Genomic DNA, 24,613 nt, shown 5'->3' with positions numbered 1-24,613 from the left:
TGTTTATTTTGTGTAAAAACCAACAACCTGATCCTATCATTGTGAGTTCACAAATCAGTGAACATATACACACACACAAATAAATCACATTTAATGACATATGAAATGATCATATAATTCATATCATATTAGTCATATCAGCCGTCCATACTGATGACAGAGAGAGATTGTTGCTGATGGGGCTCAGTGTAAAAGAGATGACAGGAGCAGATTCCAACACATGTCCCTCAGCTGTCTAAACCAAAGGTTTCTCAGTTAAAAATGGGGGCAAAGCACAACCCCTCTGAAGAGATTCCTTATTATCACCATTTGGTCAGTCTTGGTGGTGCAGAAAAAAAAGAGCGCGAGCGTCCCATTCCAAGTGTGAAAAATACAGACGAGCAGCATGAGGTGTCCAGGGGTCACGCAGGCCTCAGACATGAGTTCACGCCTTTATTCAGGTGGCAGCCTCAGCACCAGACTGTCGGTCAGCTGTGTTTATTCCTGGATGAGGAAGGGTACGGGAAATTGTTCATGAGGAATTTGTGCGCAGGTGTTGCTCTGCCACGTAGGCTTCCTCCAAGATGGAAGTCCTGCAACGCCCAGAGAAGCTGAGAAGTCCTGGAAACCTGATGAACCGAACAGACTCAAGAGCAACAAGTACTGCGCCAAATAGGTTGGACTGATTCAATCAAACATTTTTACAACGCCTGAGGAGACGTTTCACAGTGTACTCATTCATCTTTGGAAGAAATTTGGAGTTGATCATTTGATCATAAAGCAAGTTGCCACCTGTTCTTAGACATTAATGGCATGCTGAAAAATCACAAATGTTACAGACGGTCTGCCTGTGCCATACATAAACAGACACAAGGACTGACCTCATGGTTTCTGTCGTTCTTTCAGCGAGTTTCCCACATTTTTACTTGTTTTGACCCCTCTGTGTTGTGCGCCAGAGCAGTCACTAACTGACAAGATGGATCAGGGCCCGGTGACTCAGAGTGAACAGAGCCAGGACATAATGTCTGCATGTGTGTTTTACACACACACAGTTTTCATTGTGCCCCTAGAACTTGGAAAGACGCACCAGCCCGTTATTTCAGTTGTTTGTGCGTTATTGGGTCATGCATTCCAAACAGGCATAACTTTATGACACGGTACATTTACGCAATACATTTATTGAGTATTGTAGGATGTATTAGGCAGCAAGTGATCGTTATGACCTTGAAGTTGATGTGGAATCAAAATCAAGTATAAGACATTGGCCCATGCTGTCTGATTCAGTGGAACTTGTACTGTAGCTCAAATTACTGAACAAAATGTTAATGCTGGTTCTGATAGAAGGTGCCAGAAAACACAATGCTTCACATTTTGTAGCCTACTGAGCTGCGAAGCCACAGACTGGTCAGGGTGTCCGTGCTGACCCTACTACTAAAGGTGTAATGGTAGAAAATGGCCTGATGAGGTTTCATGTTTTCTTTGAAATCATGCAGACGATGCAGACAGTACCTTTGGAGTTCATACCTCGAACGAATATGATTTTTTTTTTTACAGAAAAGGTTTGTTTTGACTCGAAACATGAGTCAAAACACACAGTGCACCATTATAAACAATGAGGATCATAAAAGGATAGAGTTTGGATTAAGTACATGTGCAGTCACAGATGCACAATACAAGTGTCTTCAGCAGACATTTAAAATTAACAATGTGCCACTTACTATACAAAGATATATTGGAAATTATTATTAACAATAAATACTAATTTCACACATCAAAGACAATGAAATTGTATACTGTTTAGCCGTAGATTTAAATAAAATTTAACCTGTGGTCAAAAGCCTTGGCAAAAAAAAAATGAAAAAGCAATTCAATTCATCATATAATAAAAACAGATTTAAAGATACATATCAGTGAAAAAATACACAGATAATTATCAACACCATATATGACACAACTTGACACTATGGGCACTGTTTTCAAACAGGCACCATACTAAAAGCAATGTTTGCTACTGCAAGGTCAAAGACATCTTCAGAAATTACTCAAGTTGCATTGTCTCCACTGGAGGGACACCCAATAATACACTTATTGAAATTAACAGGAAATAAATGTATCCCTGAAAATATATGCTTGCGAGCAAATCCATTTATTTCTTTATGCCTCAGATGGCAGTCTTTTTAAACAACTCTTTTTGACACTCGTTTAATCCCATAATCATGACATCACATAAGGCACTTCATAACAGCACCAATTTGTCCATAGGGAACATCAAGTTTAGACTATCATAAGGACAATTTATAGGGCCAACCTTTTTTTCACTATAACGACACTCATTAAAGCACATTAGAGTAAGCTCAATCATGTCTTGAAGAGCAGCCAATAAGGCACTACTCTGCCAGTGTAAAGGACTCTTTAGCCATGCTTTTTCAAGTATGGAGTGAACCAGAGGGGGCAATCCAAGCCCCCGAGCCCACTAGTGTTTGAAATGCCTAATGAGCTAAGGCATTGTGTTACCCATGTCATTGTTAATAACAGATTTTTAAATGGATAAGAACATGCTTTATTGAATGTCCAGTGATCTGCGGTGGAATAGAGGCATGCCATATGCATTTCTCTATGCTGGTAATGCCGTGTCCACAAAGAGCTCTTTTGACATGATAGGGCGCAGGGTTCAGAAAGTAGAAAATTCCATCCAGCTGGGACCTGAAGTGCATGTTAAGTGGCGCATAGCCAGTTCGTTTGAGAGAGCACAGTTAATTGTCAAACTTAATTCTGCTTACAGGGTACAAATGAAGTTGGCCAAGTGTTCAAAGGCTCGGAGAGCGCAGAGCCAATGCTTCTTATCTCTTCTCCGCTGCTGGAAAAGGGGCCCCACACACGGAGGAAAGACAGAATGGGCAGTTGGGGGGTAATATGACATCACACACACGACCTTGCTTGAGTTCACTGGCAGATGAGAGCGTGTGACGCGTGTACAATGTCAAAAGAAGGCATCCAAAATGCGACACCTTTCATTCATTTGTTTGCTTTCTTTCATTTCTACTTTCATTCCTACAGTGAATGAACGCGCTGAAGGTGCATGCATGCACGCACATAAACACACACACGATTTTTCGGCCCCCCAGGTGGCCATGTCGCTGTGCCATGTTTCGTAACCAGTGTCTGCCAACAGACATCAGCACATGCAACCTTTGATTATTTAAACAGGCCCTGCCACGTGTGTAAGAAATGTGTGTCTTTCCGTCGCCGTGCTACACCTCTGTTTTTCCTATATTACACATCTCGCCAGATGTGAATTAAGAGAATGACATGCTGTTTCAGCCCTCTGCTACATGCCAAGAGTTGCTTGCTCCCGAAATCAGTGCTAATTGCTAATTGCTAAATTCCTTATTGCACGTTGCATGGGGCCATTTTGCACCAAATCAGTCCTAAGACGTTTCGTTTGAAGTGATACTGCGCAGTGCCCTGCAGAATGTGGAAAAACAGCAATCCAACGGGCCAGCGCTAAACACAACACGGCCCGCTGCCGCAGCTCGGCCTTGTTTCCCAGGCCTTAAAAAATCCTGTTCCACTGCAGCAAATTGGAGTTGACGGACAGCAGGTCCGTATGCCCAATGGGACTCAGGAATTTGCGCTGTCTGCGAGCACTTCCCTGTCTGAGCGGTAGACGCTTTCTTTCCACAGAAGAGACACTCATCCCATTATTAGCCCATTCAAGGGCCGTAACTTTTCCTCGTGCGCGGGAACATGGTGCCGAGTCCAGGATATTGATGAAAAGCTATTGCGTCACCGTGTACAGCCAGCCTAGTTGTTCAGGGCTCTCCTACAATGAGCAAAAATGTACAGATCTGAAACCCCTGCTAGGAAAACAGAAAAGGGCTAACAAATAGATCAATGTATTAACCATTTACACAGTCAATATTCACCAATACCAATTTTTGGATAACTCTCCAAATATTCATGATAATAAGGGGTTTCGTTTCATCCACTATTGCATTCAATCATTTAATCAATCAATTTGCAAGACTGAACTTTTCAGAAAGTGTCTGAAGGTTTTCAATTACTTTATTCACTCATTGAGAAACTACCAAGATGAAGAGTGAGAGTGATACAGGGATGCACACTTGTGGTGTTGTTAAGTTGCATGTGTCTGTATAGAATAGTGTATCCACATATATTACACGAGAAAAGTAGACACAGTTACCACTTATCTACTGTTTTACAGGGTTTGGGGTTTAACCGTAATCATCCCTATTAGCCTATGGTGGATGGTGGATCATGAAGAACGTTTCACACGTTTCATTGCATTTCACCCAAACCATACAATCCGGCCACACCGTTGACTGCCAAGAGTGTCATCAGCGTTATATATGGGTGTGAGTGTGTGTTTAAATGCATGGTGCTTGTGGTCAGAACCGTCAAGAGGGATGATTCCCACTCTCTCAAAGCAACGGCTGAGCATGTCCAGTTGAAAGTGGTGACTGCGGTAGCACGGTCCTGCCAAAGGAGAGTAGAGACCTGTGGTTTTAGAGTAGGGAGGTGAAAGAGAGCCCAAAAAATGGCGGGAGAGAGACAGAAGAAAGTGGAGAGAATTTGAGGGGTGTGGTGCGTGATGTGCTGAGAGTTTTTAATTGTTCCCACTAAACATTTACAACCTTTGAGGCATGAATCTGAAATTACATCAAATACTCATATGGTCTATATGAACTGTATGGAAACGAAAATTCTGACATTCTCCTTGCAGTGCAGCATATATATTTCCTTCCTGGCTCTTTCCATCACCCTATTCGTCTAACTTCAGGTTGGTGCTGTTAGTAGTTCGACACTCCTTATCGTTTTCATCATTAATTTCATCATTTTGTCTCTTCTTTACTCTATCACTCATCTCTACCATCTTCCATCCTTTTCCCGGGGTCCCACTCCACCCCCCCCCCTTTTCCATTCTATTTGAACCCTCCCTGCCCCTTCTGTCAAGCATCCCCCCTTCCCACCAACCCCTTCTCTCTCTCGCCCTCTCTCTTTCACTAATCTATTCCAGAAGACCGGCTACCATGGAAAACGCATAACAAGTGCACATACTTCTCTCTGGGCCAAGAGCGAAATAACACAGAAAGGGGAAAATGGGAGTGGGGGGGCGGGGGGTGTAGTAGGGTGAGAGACAGACGGAGCAGGAGAAAGGAGAGAAAGTGTTTATTCAAACTCAAAGCTGAGTCTTTTGTTGTGGCGGGGACCTGTCTTATATTAGAATCCTGAACTGCCTTCAAAGCCTGGAAAGACAGCGGATGAGCCAAGAAGGAAGGGAAGGAGAGACCGAGGGAGACAAACAGAAGTGAGAGGCGAGAGAGAAGGAGAGTGTGATTGAATTAGCTAGAACAAGCTATTGGTCGGTGGCTTTTATGGAGAAAGAGGCGCTCGGGATGAGGGAGATGCCGGTGCGGTGGCCGTGCAGACGTGAATGAATGGCGCTCTGACGCCGGGCCCGGGCTACCTTGGGAGCGGAGGATGACGACGATGGCCGCAGCACGTACGCTTGACCCGGTGGCCTCGGCGAACAATGCACAGATGTTTTTGGCGGCGGAGTTAACGAGGTGCCGAATTTAGACATGCGCCGCACGCCGTCCATGCATAGTCAAGCGTTATGAGGTAATGAGCGCGCCGAAAACAGGCCCGCTGCTGCCAGAGGACTTGCTCAATCTCCATCTAGAACATAGCAGCCCCTTCCTTTTCAATATTAGGTTTTTTTTTTTTGGTTTCCTTCACTCCCCTCCTGAATTGAAGAGAACATGTTAAAGAAAACATGTCTCTGCTTGGGTGGGGTGCTACAGCAGATAAAGGGCTAGCGTGGATAGCGGGCGGGGCGGACATTCACGTTCGGTGGGATTAAAGGGCATCCAACCACAACGCAGGTGTCAGGTAATGGCCGGGTGGAGAGCAGAATGAGAGAGGACAGAAAGCGGGCGGGTGGTGCCAGGGCCCAGCGCCATGGTCTGGGCCGACACTGCCAGGCCCAGCACGTCTCATATGGAATCCGTTAGCGTCTTCAGCGTCCCACAATACACTTGGTTATGTTGCTTAATTTGGTCCAGTATTGAAAAGGGAGAGGATGGGGCTCTTAACAAAAAGCATTCCTCCTTTGATTCTTTTGCTGAAAAGAGCACGAAAAGAAACGCAGAACGGCACGTTTCTCATGTGGCTGAGCGAATATCTAATAAAGGACGTCCTGATATCACTTAAAGAATCTGCAAAGAGGCAGAACAAAGGCCTTTCATGTGCTGCTCACCCCAATACAGTTGGGGTGGAAACGAATGAAAATCACGTTATACGACAAAATATCAATATGTTGCCAACGATGAGATCACAATACTTTCAATTCTGCAACATATTGCATAAAAAAATCTGGATATTTGTGTAAATGAATACATTTTTTAAAAAATCCTCAGTTAGCAACATGACCTCACACTTCTAAGGATGTGAGATTTGAATCACGACTCAGACATTCACACCAATGGACAATCCCGAGTCACCGATTCAGCTAGCGTGCATGCCTAAGAACAACGAGAGGAAACCGGAGAACCCGGAAGAAACCTGCACCAACACGGGGAGAGCACGCAAACACAACACACCGCCTGGATCCAAACTCACGGCCTTGGAGGTGAGAAGTCTCGACTCGGTCGACTCCTGTGCTACAAAATATCATAACCGCAGTCCTTACTGGCATGGTGGGTCAGAGCCCACATCTACAGCTCCAGAATATCCACCGACACTCTGGCCCACTCAGGTTCCGGGGCAAACCGGGCAGATTTAACACATCGTAACTGTTAGCCATCAGATACGTTTGGCACAAACACCCTGGCATGTCTCAACACCATGCCTGACACATTTGGTGAGTTATTTTAGGGAGTGTGCGTCTTCGGGGGAAAGGCATGCCAATAAATTGGGGGGCTTTGCTCGTTAGACAAAAATTTAAGCAATATTTGGCTCCAGAGGAAGACATATTTTCACAGGACCAAAAAAAAAAAAAAAAAAAAGCGAGAGAGAAGCTGTTGCCAAGGTCAGTAGTTTGGGAGGAACGGAACTTTAGAAATCGAAACGTTTCTATTTAAATGGACGGGAAGATCCTTGGCCTCGCTGCTTATGGGTTGCTGGGCCGATCGAGGCCCACGCCGGACATCGGACGCGCTCCAGGGTGAAATATTGCCAAAAAAATAGGGGGGCGCCTTCCGACCATCGCGAATTAACAAATAATTGGGCCTTCCCTGCAGTTCCGAACATTCCTGAACGGCGCCACCCTCCGGATTAAACGGTTCTATCCCTCGCTTGATTTGTGTGTGTGTGTGTGTGTGTGTGTGTGTGTGTGTGTGTGTGAGAGAGAGAGAGAGAGAGAGAGAGAGAGAGAGAGAGAGACGGCGCTGGCTGACTGACCGGGTGTCTGCGGTTTCTGTCGCGGTGAAAGAGCGGGGAAAACGGGGCGGCGTTGCCGAAATCCCTGAGAAATGTTCGTTTTGGAAACCTCCATTGCTTACATACCTCCCTCCTGACATGTTCTAATATCGGATCGTTTCTCTTGTGTCCATCCCCCCCCCCACTACTCGCTCGCTCCATCCCACGTCCCCTCCCTTCTCCTCCCGGTTTGGCGTTTTCCTTTTCGGGGAACCCTGCCGCGGGGAACTTTCTGCGATCGGGGGACAAGTGATGCGTCTGCTCCCCGCGCTCACGTTACGGAGTCACGAGGGCAGGGGTGGGGTCGTGGGAGCGGTCCCGGAGTGAAACGCATCACCGAGGAAACTGGGGGTCCGAAAGTCAGCAAGAGTTTCGAGGAGCTTTTTTTTTTTTTTTTTTTTTCTTCTTTTTTTCTTTCTTTTTTTTTTGGCGGAGCCGGACGCGCGCACGGGGCTGCTGCGACCCCGCCCTCCCTCGCAGCCGCTCGGCGTAGGTGATCCAGCACGAGCCGCTCAGACCGGCATCCTCCACCCCAGCGGATGCTTCGCTCGCTCCGATGCAGACGCGGCACAGTCGCCGGTCTGTCCCGCCTCGGTCGCCAGGGACCGGAGACCAGCAGCGTCCGACTCTTCACGTACCTCCACTGACCAGCTAGAAGCCAGAGAGAAGGTTCACCTGCGGGGGTCGAACCAGGAAAACTGCCCGGGGCAAGCGATGGTCCTCTTCTCGGCACTGTGCCTGATGTAAGTCAAGTCCTCCTCGAGGTCGACCGAGACATCATGTGGCATGTCCTCATGCCACATGGGTGAAGCAGCTCATGTCACACCACGGCATCAGAAGGTTCTCCAGTCAGTTTGACTGCTTTTAAAGCCAGTGTTCCACACTTGTTCACAAATGTCCACTACTATGCCATGTTGGACTGTTCCATATCAAACACGCATTATTGGGTCCAACAGTATTGTATTTGTCTTATTCTTCTTCTTTTTTTTTTTCTTTAGGTGTGTCCAAGCCTTTTGGGCTGTGTGCAGTCCTCTGCAGGTAAACACAGCTCCATAACCTGTCAAACCCCGAACCCACTTGGGATTTGTGTAACAGACCCCCCCCCCCCCCCCCCCCCCCCCCATTTTAACAGGTGCTTGCTGCGGACAACGTTAACTTCGGCGTGCACGTGGAGAATCAGACGCGGTTACGGGACGCGATGAGCCGCACCCACCACAGGATCTACCAGTTCTACAGCCGGACCAGCGGCAAACACATGCAGGTCCTGGGAAGGCGAATCAATGCCAAGGGAGAAGATGGGGACAAATATGGTAAGAAATAGACCTGCATCAGAAAATGAATGCACACGTACACACACACACACACACACACACACACACACACAGACAAACCCGTTCCAATGATTGGATACCTGTAGTCAAAGCAGTCCAGATATAAATAACCAAGAGACTTGTGTGGGAATGTCATAACACAGACATTAAAATGGCAGTTCAGTCATGCCTCCAGCTACTGAAAGTCATTAAGGGTTCAGCCCTGATGTGGAGCGAGGACAGTGCAAGCAGTTCAAAGGCACGTTGTTTGGGCTACTCTAAATAAAAATCTTCACACAACGAAGGGCGGTATTACCGCCAACTCTGGGGACAATATCAGTCAGTAAACTGAATCAACATTTGACAGATGAAACTTCAGACTTAAGATGATGGAGTGCAGAAGACATGGCAAGACAGAACAAGGGTGTAGATGCATTTGGTTAATTATTGGTTGAAATGCTTGTGAATACGCAAGGGCTTAACAAAGGACCACGAACAGGTCTGAACAATAAAAATGTCACTGATATGGGTTTGATTAATTCTATTTTGTAGATTGGAAATGAATAACATTTCACTCTATTCTACTTCTCAAGAAGAAGACTGTACACATTCTGTTCAGCTGAACACATGCATCACCCTGTTAAAGCGCTCTTTAGTACTAATAGCTCAGTGGCATCGGTCCATTTTTTGCACTGAAGCTCACTGATTCTTACAGAACATTGAGACACGGATCGACGTTGTGGCATCCAACTTGCGTAAAACGATGACACCAGAGAAGGGAAATGGAAGGTGAAGGTGAAGGTGAATTTATGTGAGAGGCAGAACTTTAATCAATCACATCATTGATTTTGCCTCGCCTTTCTGTTAGATGGGCCGTTCCTGTGACCTGCCAGGGTTACAGGGTCACATTGATTTTTCATGAATTTCTGAACCTTGCCTGTTTGTTCCCTCTTGGCGTGGCATGCATCATTGTGGGTCCATGGCCCCACTTCACGCTCCTGTGTCCTTTTTTTTTTACTCCCCCCTCTCCACCACTCTCTTCACAAGCCCAGCTTATTGTGGAGGCCGACACCTTTGGGAGCCAGGTGAGAATACGAGGGAAGGAAAGCAACTTCTACCTCTGCATGAACCGTAGGGGCAAACTGGTCGGCAAGGTGAGTGACCACAGCTTCCATAGAAAAAAAAACCTCATGATGCATGCAGCAAAGCTCCCCTGTATGATTTTGTTTTTTTTGCATGCGTTTCCCCTAAAACGCATTGCCGAGAGAATGGAGTCAATAGGTCAAGAGTCAAGAAGAAGTGGTTGCACTTAGTTCTCACAGACCACTGTTCATCGCTGCCTCCCATTTTGCTTCTTTCTTACTACACAGATTATTTCCACACTTCATGTGACTTTAGCACACATTACTTTTTGTGCCAGAAAATACAGAGAAGAACTTGTGCTCATTTTAATTTTTACCTCCTAAATGTTAAATCTTAATGTTGGTCTACTGCTAGCTTATAGCATTTGTTTGTATTAAATTACTATAAGGTGTCCTTTTTGTTACATGAAATACAATTTTACTAGTGATCCATTTACCCTTACCAGCGAAATCCACATAAACAAAATTGAAAGCATTGTTGCTGGACCTACTAATGGGTGGTAGCCTAGTGGGTAAAACACTCACATATGAACCAGAAGACCCAGGTTCAAATGCCACTTACTGCCATTGTGTCCCATGACACTTAACCCTTAGTTGCTCCAGGGAGACTGTCCCTGTAACTACTGATTGTAAGTTGCTCTGGATAAGGGCGTCTGATAAATGCTGTAAATCTAAATGTAAATGACAATGTCTACTGCACAGATTCTGATTTCTGGAGAATAACAGGGATTAGCTATCTCAATGTCCATCCAAATAAAGCAATAAATTATGATGCTACACCCTTATAGGGGAAATGACTAGCATGCTCTTATGGAGACTCGCTCACTATGTGCTCTCTGCTGCAGAAACCCAGCAATCTCAGTGAGGAATGTGTCTTCATTGAGAAAATCCTGGAAAACAACTACACAGCACTGATGTCAGCTCGCTATGACGGCTGGTACGTGGGCTTCACGAAGAAGGGGCGACCACGCCGGGGCCCCCAGACTCGGCCCAACCAGCAGGATGTCCACTTCATGAAGCGATACCCACCCTGGCAAGAGCCCCCCGATGCGGTCACCTGCCGATTTACAACAGTTAACAAGAAAAGCAAGAGGGGTGGTGTGAGCAGCCGTAGCTAGGGTTTATAAGCCAAAAAAAAGGGGTGTGGGGGAGACTAAGAGACTACATTTAACTTTCAAAAGAGATCAGGATGATTGAGGTGGACAGGGTGAGGAAGTTGTGTTTTCCCTTTCACGCTCTCCAAAGACCTCTGGACCTGTGACCAGTTTCTGACTCCTGTCTGAAACCAAAAAGCTCTGGACCAAAGACCACAGTCAAGAACTAAGCACTCCAAGACAGTCCCGTGGACCATGTCTTAACACTTATAAAAAAAAGGCACTTCGGAAAGAAGTCTTAAAAACACCAAATAAGGGAGAAATGGAATGAGAAATTATACCAAGAGCAGACCGCTGGACAACTGTGTTCAGTTAAAGAAAGAAAATCACACATACACACACAGGCACATCCAGCAGGCTTAGTGAAGACAAATGAGCTACATAGCCTGTAATAAACCACAAGACAGTGGACCATTATGTCCACAAATGAAGACATATCAACTTATTCTTTCTGCTGAAGGCTGAAATGTTGCTCACAATTGGCCAAACCCAAAAATTGTCCAGCGTTAGACACCGTTATGACACCGGAACCACTGTTCCTCCTATTCAAAATAAATAAAATACTGCTGTTATACAGTGAAATGCCTAAGTCTTATAGATAACACTTGGGCACCGAAGATGAATATTCTATTAAATTGTAAACATTATTAAAGTTATTTATTTTACAAATGTGTCTGTCTTACTTATTAGCACTGAGCAAAGCGTACAAAAAAATGTTGTTGGTGGAATTTGCGACGTGGTAGTAGCCTAGTGGGTAAAACATTCGCATATGAACCAGAAGGCCACAAAGTCACAGGTTCGAGCTCCACTTGCTACCATTGTGACCTCAAATAAGACACTTCGCCCTGAGTTTAACCAGGGACAGACATGTAAAATTGAGGGCAACAAAATTGCCAATTAGCTCACCCTGATATGACCTCTACTGTTAGCCCAAGGCGTTTCAAGAGACAGTTTAAACCAGGGGTCACCAACCCTGGGCCTGAAGGACACTGGTCATGCACAGCTTAGCTCTTTTCATGTTCCATCACACCTGATTTCACTGAGGAACAGGGTGGCAACAAGCGGAGAGGTTCAGGAATCAGGCGTGATAAAAGACCCAAAAATGTGCCCTAGCATTAGTGACGCACTGAACTGATGCTCTACAGGTCGCAGAACAGTTCGACAAACAATTTCTAGGACCAAATGGAGGAAGACAGATGTATGGCAAAAGGTTGACAGGTCAGTGTGTGTGTGTGTGTGTGTGTGTAAGACAGAGTGCTGCAGGTTTGGGCAGTCTGGCATCTTCTTTTCCACTGCATTCCTGATCACACTCTCTGGGCACCAACATTCTCTCACTGTCTGCAGACCAACTTTGATCCTCCCTTTTGAGCACAGTGCATCCCCCTTCACTGCCTGTCAGACAGGCACGGTCTCTTGAACTAACACACACACACACACACACACACACACACACACACACACACACACACACACTCCCATTTCATTCAGAAATTGGATCCTATTGCCCTCTTTTCCTCCCGGCTGTCTACAAATTCTTCTCATAACATTAAAAGATAAATGTTCCAATAAGCCCACTAACCTCAACAGAACTGACACGCTAATGGGACACCGCAAAACATGCCCTTCAAAAACAACAAGTCCCACCCTTCATCCAACATCTTTCCACTCTCGCCACGTTCTAATCGTCTTTTCAATTTCACTCACCCATTTTGGCCCAAAAAAAAAGGGGAGTCAATTTTAATCAGATGCCGAGATGTGGGGTTTGAGAAAAATGACATGTTTTCCACCTAAAGCCTATTACAGTCCAGTTCTTAAGACTTTAATACATACACACAGAAAAAAGGTCCGGTTTCTAAAGACAAGACTCCTGAACAGCTGGCCCAGATGAAGACTAATGGAAAAACTGGAGAGTTTACTGTTAATTCAGCTGATTAAAGTTTACAGGAGCAGGGAACATCACGGAGGCCTGCACACTTCCAGTACAAGTAGTTCATATAGACTACGAGTGGAACCAGCAAGAGGGGGCTATTTCTATGCCAGTCATTACAAAAGCACACATGCACACTCAAAAATGCATTCGAGACAGTAGACTGATCAGTGCAAATCAAATGCACTCTACAAAACCAAAAGCTTGGGCCAACCCTCAGATTGAGATTAAAAACGCCTTAAAATATGTTGTTTTTACAAAAATCTAGTAATACCGATTAATAGTGTATATAAAATTGGATGAGAAATAAGGTTCTCCAGAACCCAGATGCTGAGACCAGATACACACAACTGAAAACTGCAAAACACTGACATCATTCAGCCAATGAAAAAGGAGGTGCATGAACAAGCTGTGTTTGGGGGAGAAAAAAAATGGCACAGAGGAAGCTTTTTTTACACTCCTTCACAGTCAAGTTACTTTATTCTTAATAATAATAATAATAATAATAATAATGTTTTTTTCTTTTTAAAAAATCATTTCAATATACAACACCATTTTAGACCAGACAGTTTGGTTGACAACTAAATTCTGCTCAATTAGGGGATCATTCAAAACCTAGACAAGCAGACTTCAAAATGAAGACAGAGATGAAATAAAAACAGGAAAAAGAAACAAAGTACAAGCGGGTGAAAGATGAGACAGACATCGCAGGACATGGGTCTGAAGGTGAGAACAACAGTTAGTACAATATCACAAAAAGCAAAATTTTCCTAAATAAAAAAAAGAATAGAAAAAAAAAAAAATAAAAAAAAATAGGTACGAAAAAACAAAAACAGGAAATAAGAGGTCACTAGCACACACTACAGTCCAACCATTCATTCATGCAGTTACAGTCCTCAAGGTAAGAAATGCACTCTTGGGCTTTCTCTCTTCCTCCAGTTCAACTTTTTTTCCCCCCCTCTTTTTCCTCATAGTCTTCGTTTCTTTTTTCTTCTTCCGGCAGATACACAAAACTAATCAACTGCTACAGAGTCTTGCAGGCCAAGATGGGCAGGGCAGGAACCGGTTGAAGGGGATGGGCAGTGTCCCAGTCTCCCCTCCAATCGTTGGCATCGCTGATCAGAGGAGGGAAGAGCAGCATCAAGTCCCTCCCACGGTTGTCTTCCCCTCCTCTCACTCTGTTGTCCATCCGTCCTCCTGTCTTCTTGTTTTGCACTTGCAGAAGGCTGCACTCAGGGTGAGTGCTGCGAAGGACTGCCCTGTGAGGGAGGGAGAGGCTGTGTAGGTGTGTATGTCTATCTGTGTGTGCATTTCGCCCCTCAACAGCAGAGGAGGAATTGCCGGATGGTGGAGAGATGGTAGAGTTGGACCGGTGTGGAGGGTCAGGGAGATTCGTTCCTCAACTTTTGATCCTGGCACACTGACACGAATACACCTGGCTGTCAGGACAGTCCCAACAGGCATTCACACACACACACACACACATTTGCACACTCAGACACACACACACACCACAGTCCACCAGGTCTACCCTGAAATAACAGAAAAAGAGGGGAAAGAATTAATCAATTTTAAAAACCAAAAAATTACAATATGTATTCATAAACTGGGTGAAAAACAGTGTGTTACCTGCTATCTAGAGATGTATGTATACGTGCGGGAGGGTGATCGGCCCTCTGTTTGTCCATTAGTTGACACATTGAGAAAATCCCATATGAGGATTGTGTCATCATGAGAACTGCTGATGATTTGGAATTCGTCAAACTGCAGCCTGAAGACTCTGCCAGAGTGCTCCTGAGGGGGAGGTGGAGGAGGGGGAAAAAAGCGTGAGAAAAGCATGCTTTATTCATGCTTCATGAGTAAAGTTCAAATAATCCTAATCATACCATACAATTCCATTTAATTCTGTAACTAATGGGTTGAGAGCAGAGTTCTGCTGGTGTCAGGCTGACTAATGTACTCACCACTAGAGTGCGCAGACAGAGAGTACTGGCAGGGGCACGGGGGTCCAGGGCTGCCTGTAGGTCCCACACTTTGATTTTACTGAAGTAGAAAAACGGAAGGCAATATAAACAACGGATATGGTTGTGATATGAAAAACAGATTCATAAGTGGAGTAGGAATGATCAAAATGATGATCGAAGTCAATAATTAAGAGAAGCTAGCAAAAAATTATAATAATAATAATAATATCAATGGGACCACAGACACCACCCTCAACATTCAAACAAAAAGGAGATTATGAGGGATGGACATGGTAATGCTCAAAGAGTAGCAGATTAACATACAATAGGGTCACAATGATATTAACAATGGCACATTGTTTATCAGATTTCTTGACCAAAACCAGAAAAAAAAAAAAACACGCTTTGCAAAGAACCAGAAGCACGTATGTTGGCTTCATAAAAATTCAGACCAAGTCATCCATCGGGGTCAGCACAATTTCAGCGGTTTAAATGTGAAGTCACGGTCAGACGTGTGGGAGAGGGGAGGAAAGGAGGAATATCAAAAACCACACTGCTCACCCGTCATAGGCTCCACTAACGATCCTCTTGTTATCAAACCGAATGCATCGAACCAGCTCCTCGTGACCTTCCAACACCCGCAAACAAGCTCCACACTCAATATCCCACAACCTAGACAGGAAAACAAAAGGTGTTCAAAGCTGTGCTTTAAACCGCAATATATACATAAACCAAAACCCATGTTGCTCTTTCAAAATTTCATATCAACAAAACAAGTAGAAAACAGAAATATCACTTCTTCGAAATGTAATACAAGAATTCATTTAATAGATGTGAAGCCTTATGCATGCTTTTTGAACATTATCACAGCAGCACACAGATGCGATGCATCCTTTCCAGAACTATCCAATCCCTCGCACCATACCTGATATGTCTTGTTTAAAAATATATATATATAATAAATCAATAGGTTGAAGCTTTATGTAGCTAGCTAAAATCACTTACATTTATATATTTGAAGGTCTTCTTGTAATCCAAGGGTGGGCCAAGATGTCTGCCCACTCCCCAAATAAACAGCGAATGTACAAACATCAAAAGAAGAAGATATCCTCACACACACACCTGATAGTGTTGTCAGACGACCCACTGACCACCAGTCGGTCCCTATACTGCAGACAGGCGATTCCGCGCTTGTGGCCGTTCAGTGTGCGTACAAACTCACATGTGCTGGTGCTCCACACCTACAGACCAGAAAAACGATCAGATCATGACACTGTGCAGAAATAATGACACGGAGCATCTTCCTCAACAGCCTGAAGGGGGCGTTTACATCCCCAAACACATGCACGCTCAGACACACATGGACACAGGGAGCGTTCCCCTGTCCGCTCTCCCTCATTACTTGGGGAATGTTTTTGGAGGCTGGAGCACAGAGCTGCGGGAGACAGCTATGGAAGTCTTTTTTTTTTTTTCCTTCACCACGTCCCATTAAGCGAAATGCCTTGGCACGTCTCCCAGGGCGATGGGTGGGCTAGCAAGGGTCTCTTTGTTCCTGGAATCCTGACTGACCACAAATCCAGTGTCTGGACTAGCAAGAGGCTGTGAGCGGTGCGGAGTGCTCAAGATGAGGGGGGGGGGATACGAGAGCTAGAGTCTTCAGGGGGTTGAGACAATGTCCAACTGGGCCCTCTGCTGGCCACCCCGCTTAAACACCACTGAGGCGAGCTCGGACCCTTCAGCTACGTAACAGACTACAGCAGATTCAAATTACGTCAGTAACCCAAACAATTTCTACACAGAACTCTCTTTTGTGACTGGTTCTATTTAGAAATCTAAAACCTATTTTATAATAAAAATCTAGCTGCCAACAGGCATTTTCTGATTGGACTTAACCAAACAAATACGGGTGGAAATCGAATAGCCTGTTAAAAAGTACAACCAACACAACTGAGAGTTTGTTTGAAGATGAAAAAACATACATGCAAAAGCCCACAGCATTTGAACTAAAATTATTAACATAGTTGACAGAACTTCCAGAACACACTCCAGTTTAATCAAAGAAACCACATTACACGATTACATAGCAGTCACATACTAAACGTTCTTAAAAATACATTACAAAAAATGTATACGAGAAGGATCCCGGACAACACATTAAATATATTACGCATAAAAACAAACACTGACCTTTATAGTGCGGTCACCAGAGGCTGACACAATGTACTTGTCATCAAAGTCGACGACATTTACAGCAGCACGGTGGCCAACAAGTACCCGGCGGAGACTGATGTCTGTGGGAGATGCCATGTCCCATACAGCAATGGAACGGTCCTTCGAACAGGTCACCATGAGACCATTACAGAAGCGAAGGTGCAGCACAGCCTCATTGTGGTGGATCAATGTGTTCAACACCTCACCAGAGTTAACGTCCCAAACCCTAAAAGACAGAGTGTCACTCACATTTAAACAGTATGCAATTACAACAAAGTAACCTGGGGAGAAACTGAACTGAAAAAGAGAAGGGGAACGAGAAAAGCAACGTGCAAGAGCTCTGACCTGACAGTAGAGTCTGAAGATCCGGTGACTATGACCCTCTCATCATACTGCAAACACAGCACTGAGCCTGTGTGTCCTGTTAGAATCTTCAGACATTCTAGAGACTGCTTATCCCAAATCTGAGAATATACACACACACACACACACACACACACACACACACACACACACACACACACACACACACACACACACACACACACACACACACACTGCTTATGGGAAAAAGAAAATAAATCCTACAAATAGTCAAATGAAAAAAAAAAAAAAAAACATGCAGTACAATGTAGTTCTTGTGAGCTCTTCAACAAACAAAACACTACACACCTTGATGGAATTGTCTCTGAGGCCACTAATTATCTTGTCGTCATCATACTGCAGGCAGTAAACACCCTTGCTGTTCTCTGAGCGACACTGGATCCTCTGCAGGTTGTGTCGCCCACACCTCCAGTTGGCTTCAATTGTCTGCAGGAAGAGGAGAGGCCGTTAAAACATCTTATGCATGTTAAAGGGAATCATTACAGAATGTTCTATTCTCCCACGTATGAATAACCAATTGCAAAAACTGGTAAGTTTATAAGTACGTTGAGGTGTGGTGGTAGCCAAGTGGGTAACCCTTATAAATACCATCAATAGAAATACTGTTTCTCAACTGGTCATTATGTATTTAGGGTGGTAGTAGCCTAGTGGGTAAGACACTCGCCTGTGAACCAGGAGACCCAGGTTCAAATCCCACTTACTACCATTGTGTCCCTGAGCAAGACACTTAACCCTAGGTGTCTCCCGGAGGGGGACTGTCCCCTGTAACTACTGATTGTAAGTCACTCTGGATAAGGGCGTCTGATAAATAATGTAAATGTATTTACAGTTACAGAAACATTCATTTCTCAATCTATTGCTCATATCTGAATCAATTCCAGTTGCTAAATGTTTATTAGCTGTGATTTCTATAAAATTGAATAGAAGTGTTAAAGATGTATAGATGTGTGAAAGTGCCAAAAATAATGGAGATGGAAAAACTTTTCTATTTTTCTAAAGCAGTTATTTTTGCTGTACATGTGTGCGACAAACTAAGTCAAACTGCATCCACTAGAGGGTGACATTGAGCCACTGCAACTTTACACCATTTGTTATCTTCAAATACCTTGCACCCCTCCTGAATGAATGCTAAATCAAATCATTTCTCAGCAGAAATATTTCTTAAACCTCCAGTCAAACTGCTTTTCCCAAAAACTGCCTGTGACCAGACATAGCATCACCCTCCTGTCCCCAGCAACAAAATCCCAACTAGGTGAAAAGAGTGGTCGTTTTCAATACTCAGCGCAGCCGATTATCCAAATAATTGGCTGCTGAGACGGTAACCTTCAACTAATACAGAATACCAGGAAAGGTTTCACTAGCTTGTCAATGAGTTACTCTGCTCCATCAAAACTACATACACAAGTCAAACCGGATGGGTGAGGTGATTGGCTGATTGGAGCACTTTCACCTACCTCAATGTCCTGGATTATTTTAGGGTACAGAGAGCGGTAGTACGAGTTGGGTGGGACCTCTGTTGTTCGATTCTTGAACAGGTACTTCTCCCTGGAAAAGAAAAGAATATTTTCACCTTATCAACAGCAATTTTTAATAACAATATGGATATCAATAAACTGTCACACTTAGTTTAATGCAAGCAGTGGTTGATTTATAAACTAGAGGACAGGAAATATGGTTTCACAATGACATCACACACTCGACGAAGAGCTTGACTTCCTGATCTGCCAAAATCTCAACACAAAGAAGTCCTAGTCCTATTAGCAGCACCATTTTTCCCCCCTTTGCATTCCTGTTGTTGGAAGTAAATTGACCTCCAAAACAACAACTTTATAAAATTATAACGTACAAAACTATGAAAACTGGTAAGGACTGTAAATAATTAGCACGCCACAAAACATAGCATTAACAGTATGGCCACAAATGAAATAGGAATAGATATTTCCACTTTGAGCCATCTGTCCACAAAGTTTTTTCCCCCCCACGTTCTCTCTCCAAATGAAGCATTACGTAAGCGGCAATAGCTTGTTACATCACTTTACATAATGTCAGTTATACACGCGCAGTAGTGAATTTACTCACCACTGGTGCCTCTCAGACAGGCCCTTCCAGAGCGGATCGGTGCGGACCATGCGCTCAATCAATTTCTTCCAGAGCATGCCCTCCGAGATGACACGCTGCCACTCCTTACACACCAGCTCAGCAGAGCACAGTGACCGCGCGTCCAGGAAGGACAGGATGTTCTCTGCTATGTGGTCAAGACCCCGAGCTGCACACATGAAAGATGGGAATGGGATTTAGTTGTCAACTCTGCCATGAACAGAGGTGCAAGAACCACATCACACCTGTGAAACTGCACTGACCCTGTGAGTGAGAATAAATATATTAGCTTTGATGATAAAGGAGCAGCTGGGTGTAAATGTGCATCTGTGCCACCAAAGCAGCAGTCATTGGGCGAATTTACAGGATAAATGACAAATTCCTGAATTGGTCTCCTTGTGTCGTCAGAAAGACCAGGTGTATTTAGGGTATTAGTAAGTAAATAGGGTATTTAGTGCATCCACATGTTTGCTCTGATATTAGACATATCCAATGGCTACAGTGCTTGCAGCAAGAGGCCTGAAAACTAAGCTTTAAATAAAAATAAAAATACCTAGGCTGCGAGTACTGTTGCATGCCAAGAACCAAGGCCATGCAAGCCAGAAACAGAGCAATACTGTATGTTTACTGACAATCATTTATAAACACTCGGTAAGTAAGAGTGTAGCTGCAAATAATGAGAAGAAAAAAATAAAAGAAAATAAAACACAATATTCTTATGGGCAGCAGGAGGGACTGTCCAAACACAGGAAACTGAGAATTTTACGACACAGGAGCAGATACACATCAATGCATTCGAAATTAATGCTTTAAAGTAAATATCTTTGAACTGTTGTTGGGCTAATGTGGGGTCACTAGAACAACATTGGGCATCCTCAGACTTTACATGAACAGATGTCAGCATCGGAGCTTTCTGAAGCTTGAAAAAGTGAAACTCCTCTATGGATGCTAGTTTGTCACTTAATTGTTATTTGTAAGCCACATTTTTGGTGGAAAAAAATAAATAAAAAATTTGGAGGAGCCCGGTAATTTACAGCTCTCATGCACTCCACATACTCAAACCCATGCTAGTCAATGTCATGTATAAACATCATCTTTCTTTATTTAATATATGTAAATCCTGACCTGACACTAGCAAACAACTGGCCAAAAACTGATTATGGTCCACACAAAGAAAATGTACTGCATAGTAGTTGCATTGTAAAATATTGATCAATAGACATGGCAATACACCCACTCAGCTACAACGTCATGAACACCCTGAAAGTACATTTTCAACAGTCTTGCATTGTGCCTCTGGACCTTCAATAAACAAATATTTATGGATCCATTGTAACACCTGGCAACAACAAAAGGATTAGTCAAATGTCAAGGTTTGGTATTGTGGGTGTGAGTGGGTGATACCTGGCAACGCAGTGATGAAATCCCTCTGGAGCATGGGTTTGAGGTAGGAGTTGATGTGGCCGTGCTGGTAGTGACACATGCGTGAGATCAGGTGCTCCACAAACTCCACCTGGTCAGCTTCTGACCACTGGTCAAACAGCTGGATGCACACGTCTTTCTCCTTCTCGTAATTGCCCTCAGACGGCCGCTTCCTTGAGCCAGTCAGAGGACCGTTACTGATCTGAGGTCAGATATGAAACACAAAGGGCACAAGTAATCAAATCATCCTGATTACAACTCCCACTCTTTTAAAAGAAACCCTGCCCTATGACATACATTTCTGACCCTGTTTAAGGGATCTCAATGAATGGCATTCAATACGCACCCTTGAACCTGCAGTCTTCTGGTTCATAGGCGAGCCTGTTACCCACTAGGCTATTACCACCCATTAAATGTTGCATTAAATGCAGTGCCACTGTGTCTCATACAAACACCGTGTTTGATATTAGCTTGCATTGTACCTGAGTACAGCCACAATATGTTGAAAAATACCCTCTCATGGAAGCAAAAACCACAAAAATCCAGTGCAATTATACTGTACTCTATCCACTGCTGCCTGAGGTAAAAGAACACATTCAATAATAAAAGAAAGACTCCTCATGATTAGATAGCAGTGGAATGGCATGTCTGAATCACAAAACGGATGTCTCAACTGTTACAAAAGTAATGGAAGCGTCCAATGTCCTGGTGCGTAATAAAAAATATGTTCACGTGCACAAAGCAAACGTGTAATTTTACGTTCAGCATATGTACGTGTTTTCTTTTAAGGGCCCGTGAGCAAGTACTTTTTGTATGTTAAAGTGGGCAGGCTGGCACCACATCTCAGTGGAGGGGCACTTTCGGTGCTGGCTCGACAACTCCAGTGCCCAGATTTGGAGCTGAGAATCTCAGGTTCCCCCAGGTAGAGGTTTCTGCTGTGCAGCCCTATCACACTACAGCTACCTCATGATATTTTCTGCAGTTGTCATCACGATGAAGATCATAAACAGAACCTTCAAAAACAAATGTTTGTCCATTGTCTACTTCTGAGCATGGCTCAAAAATAAAGGGGCTTTAATATTACTCTAAATTGTAAAAGGTATAAAGTATAGGAATTTTCTTCAAACTAATGCACCCACCTTAAACACCGTGGTCGTCTTAGGGGAGAGATCTGTTGTCTGAGAGTCCATGACGGAGGTGTTCTGAAGATTAGAAAATAAATAAATAAACAGGAGAATCTCGGCTAAAGGACCGGTCGCACGGCAACCGCGGTACGCATCAGGTGTCTCGGTTTGTCGCGTGGGGCACAGACGAACAACCTTTACAGCCCCTGCCAACCTTGCCAGTCAAAGGAGTCGTTCGGTAACGGAGCGCGGCGTCGCGACACACCCGAGCCCCGCCCCCTTGGCTGGCGCAGCAGCTCGGCCGACCCTGACCCGCCTCAGTCATTCCCCAACACGGGCCCAACCCATGCCAGGAACAAGCCCCTCCCCACCCCAGTCAAACGACGCCTCATTAGTTCACCGTCGTGACAAATCAAGGGCAAATTCAGCCCGGAAGGCTGCGTACAAATAACGGATATTGACATCTTTGGACTGGGGAGCAGTCTGCGGAACAAAGCCTGTCATTTCAGGTCTGCCTCCCGCCGTGCTCTCTTCTTCCTTACAGGCCAGAGCAATTCGTCTCGGAGAACGATAAATAAATAAATAAAAAAAATGTATAATAATGCCCCGAGATCTACTACAACGCCTGGAGCTGCAGACAAAAGCCCTCCCCAGCAGATCTCGGGAGATCCTGCCGCACCTTGAGACAGAAGCGGTCACCAAAAGCGCCCCTACGGCCACCCCCTTCCCCCCCCCTGCCCTGGAACTGTATCCATGGCAACAGGAAGCAAGAGACACCTGGACTGTGGTGCAGCTCGCGATTTGTCCTCACTAGTTTTAAGGGCGTGTGCATGCGTGTAGGCCATCGAAGGACCCGCCACCTATTGCGCGACAGCGAGGAGGAAAACGTAAGCAGAACTGAAACGCCATTAAAACAAACGTTGTGCAACATTATTATTTTTATTTATTTATGTATTTATTTATTGGGGGGTCGATGCGTAAAGTTTCGCATGCAAGCGCCTGGCCCAATTAACGAATCAAGACTTTCCTGTCACAGAGGACACCGATATTTCCACTTTATGTCAGCAAACGCCGAATGAAATGTCCATTGTGAGAGTTGCCCGATCTTGAGCTATTCGGCCCAGGGCACCAGCTGTCCCTTCACAACGGATCCCTCCGCGCCGCCTGAACGCCGCCTGAACACCGCGTACCCCGCATTCGAGGCCCACCGACAGCGGAGGGCTGATGGCGCAGCGACGCCGCAGTGAGAGCAGGTCCGCCGCCTGCCGACGGGGCTACGGCGCTGCCGGGCTAGCGGCAAGCCCGGGCGGTCGGGCTCGATGTCGCGGCCCTTACACACCCGAGAGGACTCGGTATAAAAAAAATAAAATAAAACAGCAGTTGACGCGGTGACACCGGGCACCTGAATGGAAGTACGCGGGCAGGTAGGCGGCCAGCGGGCGGATGGAAAACCAGGCCCTCAGTCCGGGGCTCTGACTAGCCTGCTAGCTAATTGTCTCCCTCCCTCACCCTTCCTTTCTGTCCTCTCCTGGCGATGTTACTCGAGCGCAGCCTCCAGCGCCGGGACCCTTCGACGCGTCCGCTAAGCCTTTGGGACGCGAAGCGAGTCTTAGAAAAGCCCAGCGGACTCACCATTAGCTCCAGCGTTTTGTCCTCCATCTCCGGCTCCATATTGTTGTTCCCCGAAACTCGCAGCAGAAATGGAAGCCCTGCCCTGCGTCGGCGGCCCGCAGCAGCCCGGTTGACGTCACCGCGTACGGCAAGCGGCGAGGCGTGGCTCGCTTACGCACGGCCACTCCTGGTTGGGCCGCTAAGGACAATGAGGGCGTTCTCCTCGTTGTAACGGCGCAATTGATTGGACGAGGCCTGCTGCTAAGGCGAAGACCGAGGTTATCGCCAATGATTCGCGCTTTTGGTGAAAAACGCGACGATATCGACGAGCCGGAACTTTATACGCATCGGTCCACATGGCAAGGTCTGAGCCTAAAATCCATTACAGGAATTAACCCTCATCCACAAAAACACACTATATGTGACATTCATTTTGAAACATTAACATTCACATTTACAGCATTTATCAGACGCCCTTATCCAATCAGTAGTTACAGGGACAGTCCCAATCCCCCCCCCCCCCCCCCCCCCCCCCCCCCCCCGCAGCAATTTAGGGTTAAGTTTCTTGCTCAGGGACACAATGGTAGTAAGTGGGATTTGAACCTGGGTCCTCTGGTTCATCGACGAGTTTGTTACCCACTAGGCTACTACCATTAAGTCACATAAAAGGTCAAACATGCAAATAATTAATTTTTAATTGTTCGTGGCCACAAATGCTTCTTACAAAATTGTGAAGAACAATATGTTAGACATGGTGGGGGGGCAAAAGAGAAAAGGGCAACACCGAAATGTTCACATTGCTTTTCTCAAAAGAGAAAAGGGCAACACCGAAATGTTCACATTGCTGG

The 24,613-nt window shown here is 45.1% G+C and overlaps 2 protein-coding genes across 2 annotated transcripts; one reads left to right on the top strand and one right to left on the bottom strand.

The window, feature by feature from the left end:
• Window positions 1–7,811: 7,811 nt before the first annotated feature.
• On the top strand, window positions 7,812–11,690 carry LOC114793113 (fibroblast growth factor 18-like). The gene is made up of 5 exons (XM_028984817.1): window positions 7,812–8,162; window positions 8,418–8,457; window positions 8,552–8,729; window positions 9,777–9,883; window positions 10,717–11,690. Exons 1-5 carry the CDS (start codon window positions 8,134–8,136, stop codon window positions 10,987–10,989), a joined length of 627 nt encoding a protein of 208 aa, XP_028840650.1. The 5' UTR covers window positions 7,812–8,133; the 3' UTR covers window positions 10,990–11,690.
• A 1,631-nt stretch (window positions 11,691–13,321) lies between these two features.
• Window positions 13,322–23,895, bottom strand: fbxw11b (F-box and WD repeat domain containing 11b). The gene is made up of 13 exons (XM_028983385.1): window positions 23,787–23,895; window positions 22,170–22,232; window positions 21,013–21,232; window positions 19,591–19,777; window positions 18,966–19,056; window positions 17,800–17,937; window positions 17,473–17,591; window positions 17,104–17,353; window positions 16,039–16,157; window positions 15,478–15,588; window positions 14,917–14,995; window positions 14,582–14,746; window positions 13,322–14,484 (listed from the first exon to the last, which is right to left on the bottom strand). Exons 1-12 carry the CDS (start codon window positions 23,823–23,825, stop codon window positions 14,585–14,587), a joined length of 1,578 nt encoding a protein of 525 aa, XP_028839218.1. The 5' UTR covers window positions 23,826–23,895; the 3' UTR covers window positions 13,322–14,484; window positions 14,582–14,584.
• Between the last annotated feature and the right edge of the window lie 718 nt (window positions 23,896–24,613).

This window comes from Denticeps clupeoides, chromosome 6 (genome assembly GCF_900700375.1).
Source record: "Denticeps clupeoides chromosome 6, fDenClu1.1, whole genome shotgun sequence".
Lineage (NCBI taxonomy): Eukaryota > Metazoa > Chordata > Actinopteri > Clupeiformes > Denticipitidae > Denticeps > Denticeps clupeoides.
The sequence above is the reverse complement of the archived record's forward strand: the minus strand, read 5'-3'. Positions and strand labels throughout refer to the sequence as shown.

Bases quoted from the DNA above. Each gene is read 5' to 3' on its own strand.
- LOC114793113 (XM_028984817.1), top strand. From the start codon at position 8,134: ATGGTCCTCTTCTCGGCACTGTGCCTGAT. The intron at 8,730-9,776 runs GTAAGAAATAGA...TCTCTTCACAAG, and splicing joins AGAAGATGGGGACAAATATG to CCCAGCTTATTGTGGAGGCC. The intron at 9,884-10,716 runs GTGAGTGACCAC...TCTCTGCTGCAG, and splicing joins GGGGCAAACTGGTCGGCAAG to AAACCCAGCAATCTCAGTGA.
- fbxw11b (XM_028983385.1), bottom strand. From the start codon at position 23,825: ATGGAGCCGGAGATGGAGGACAAAACGCTGGAGCTAATG. The intron at 21,233-22,169 runs GTGGGTGCATTA...ATCTGACCTCAG, and splicing joins AGACGACCACGGTGTTTAAG to ATCAGTAACGGTCCTCTGAC. The intron at 17,938-18,965 runs GTAGGTGAAAGT...CTCTTCCTGCAG, and splicing joins AAATAATCCAGGACATTGAG to ACAATTGAAGCCAACTGGAG.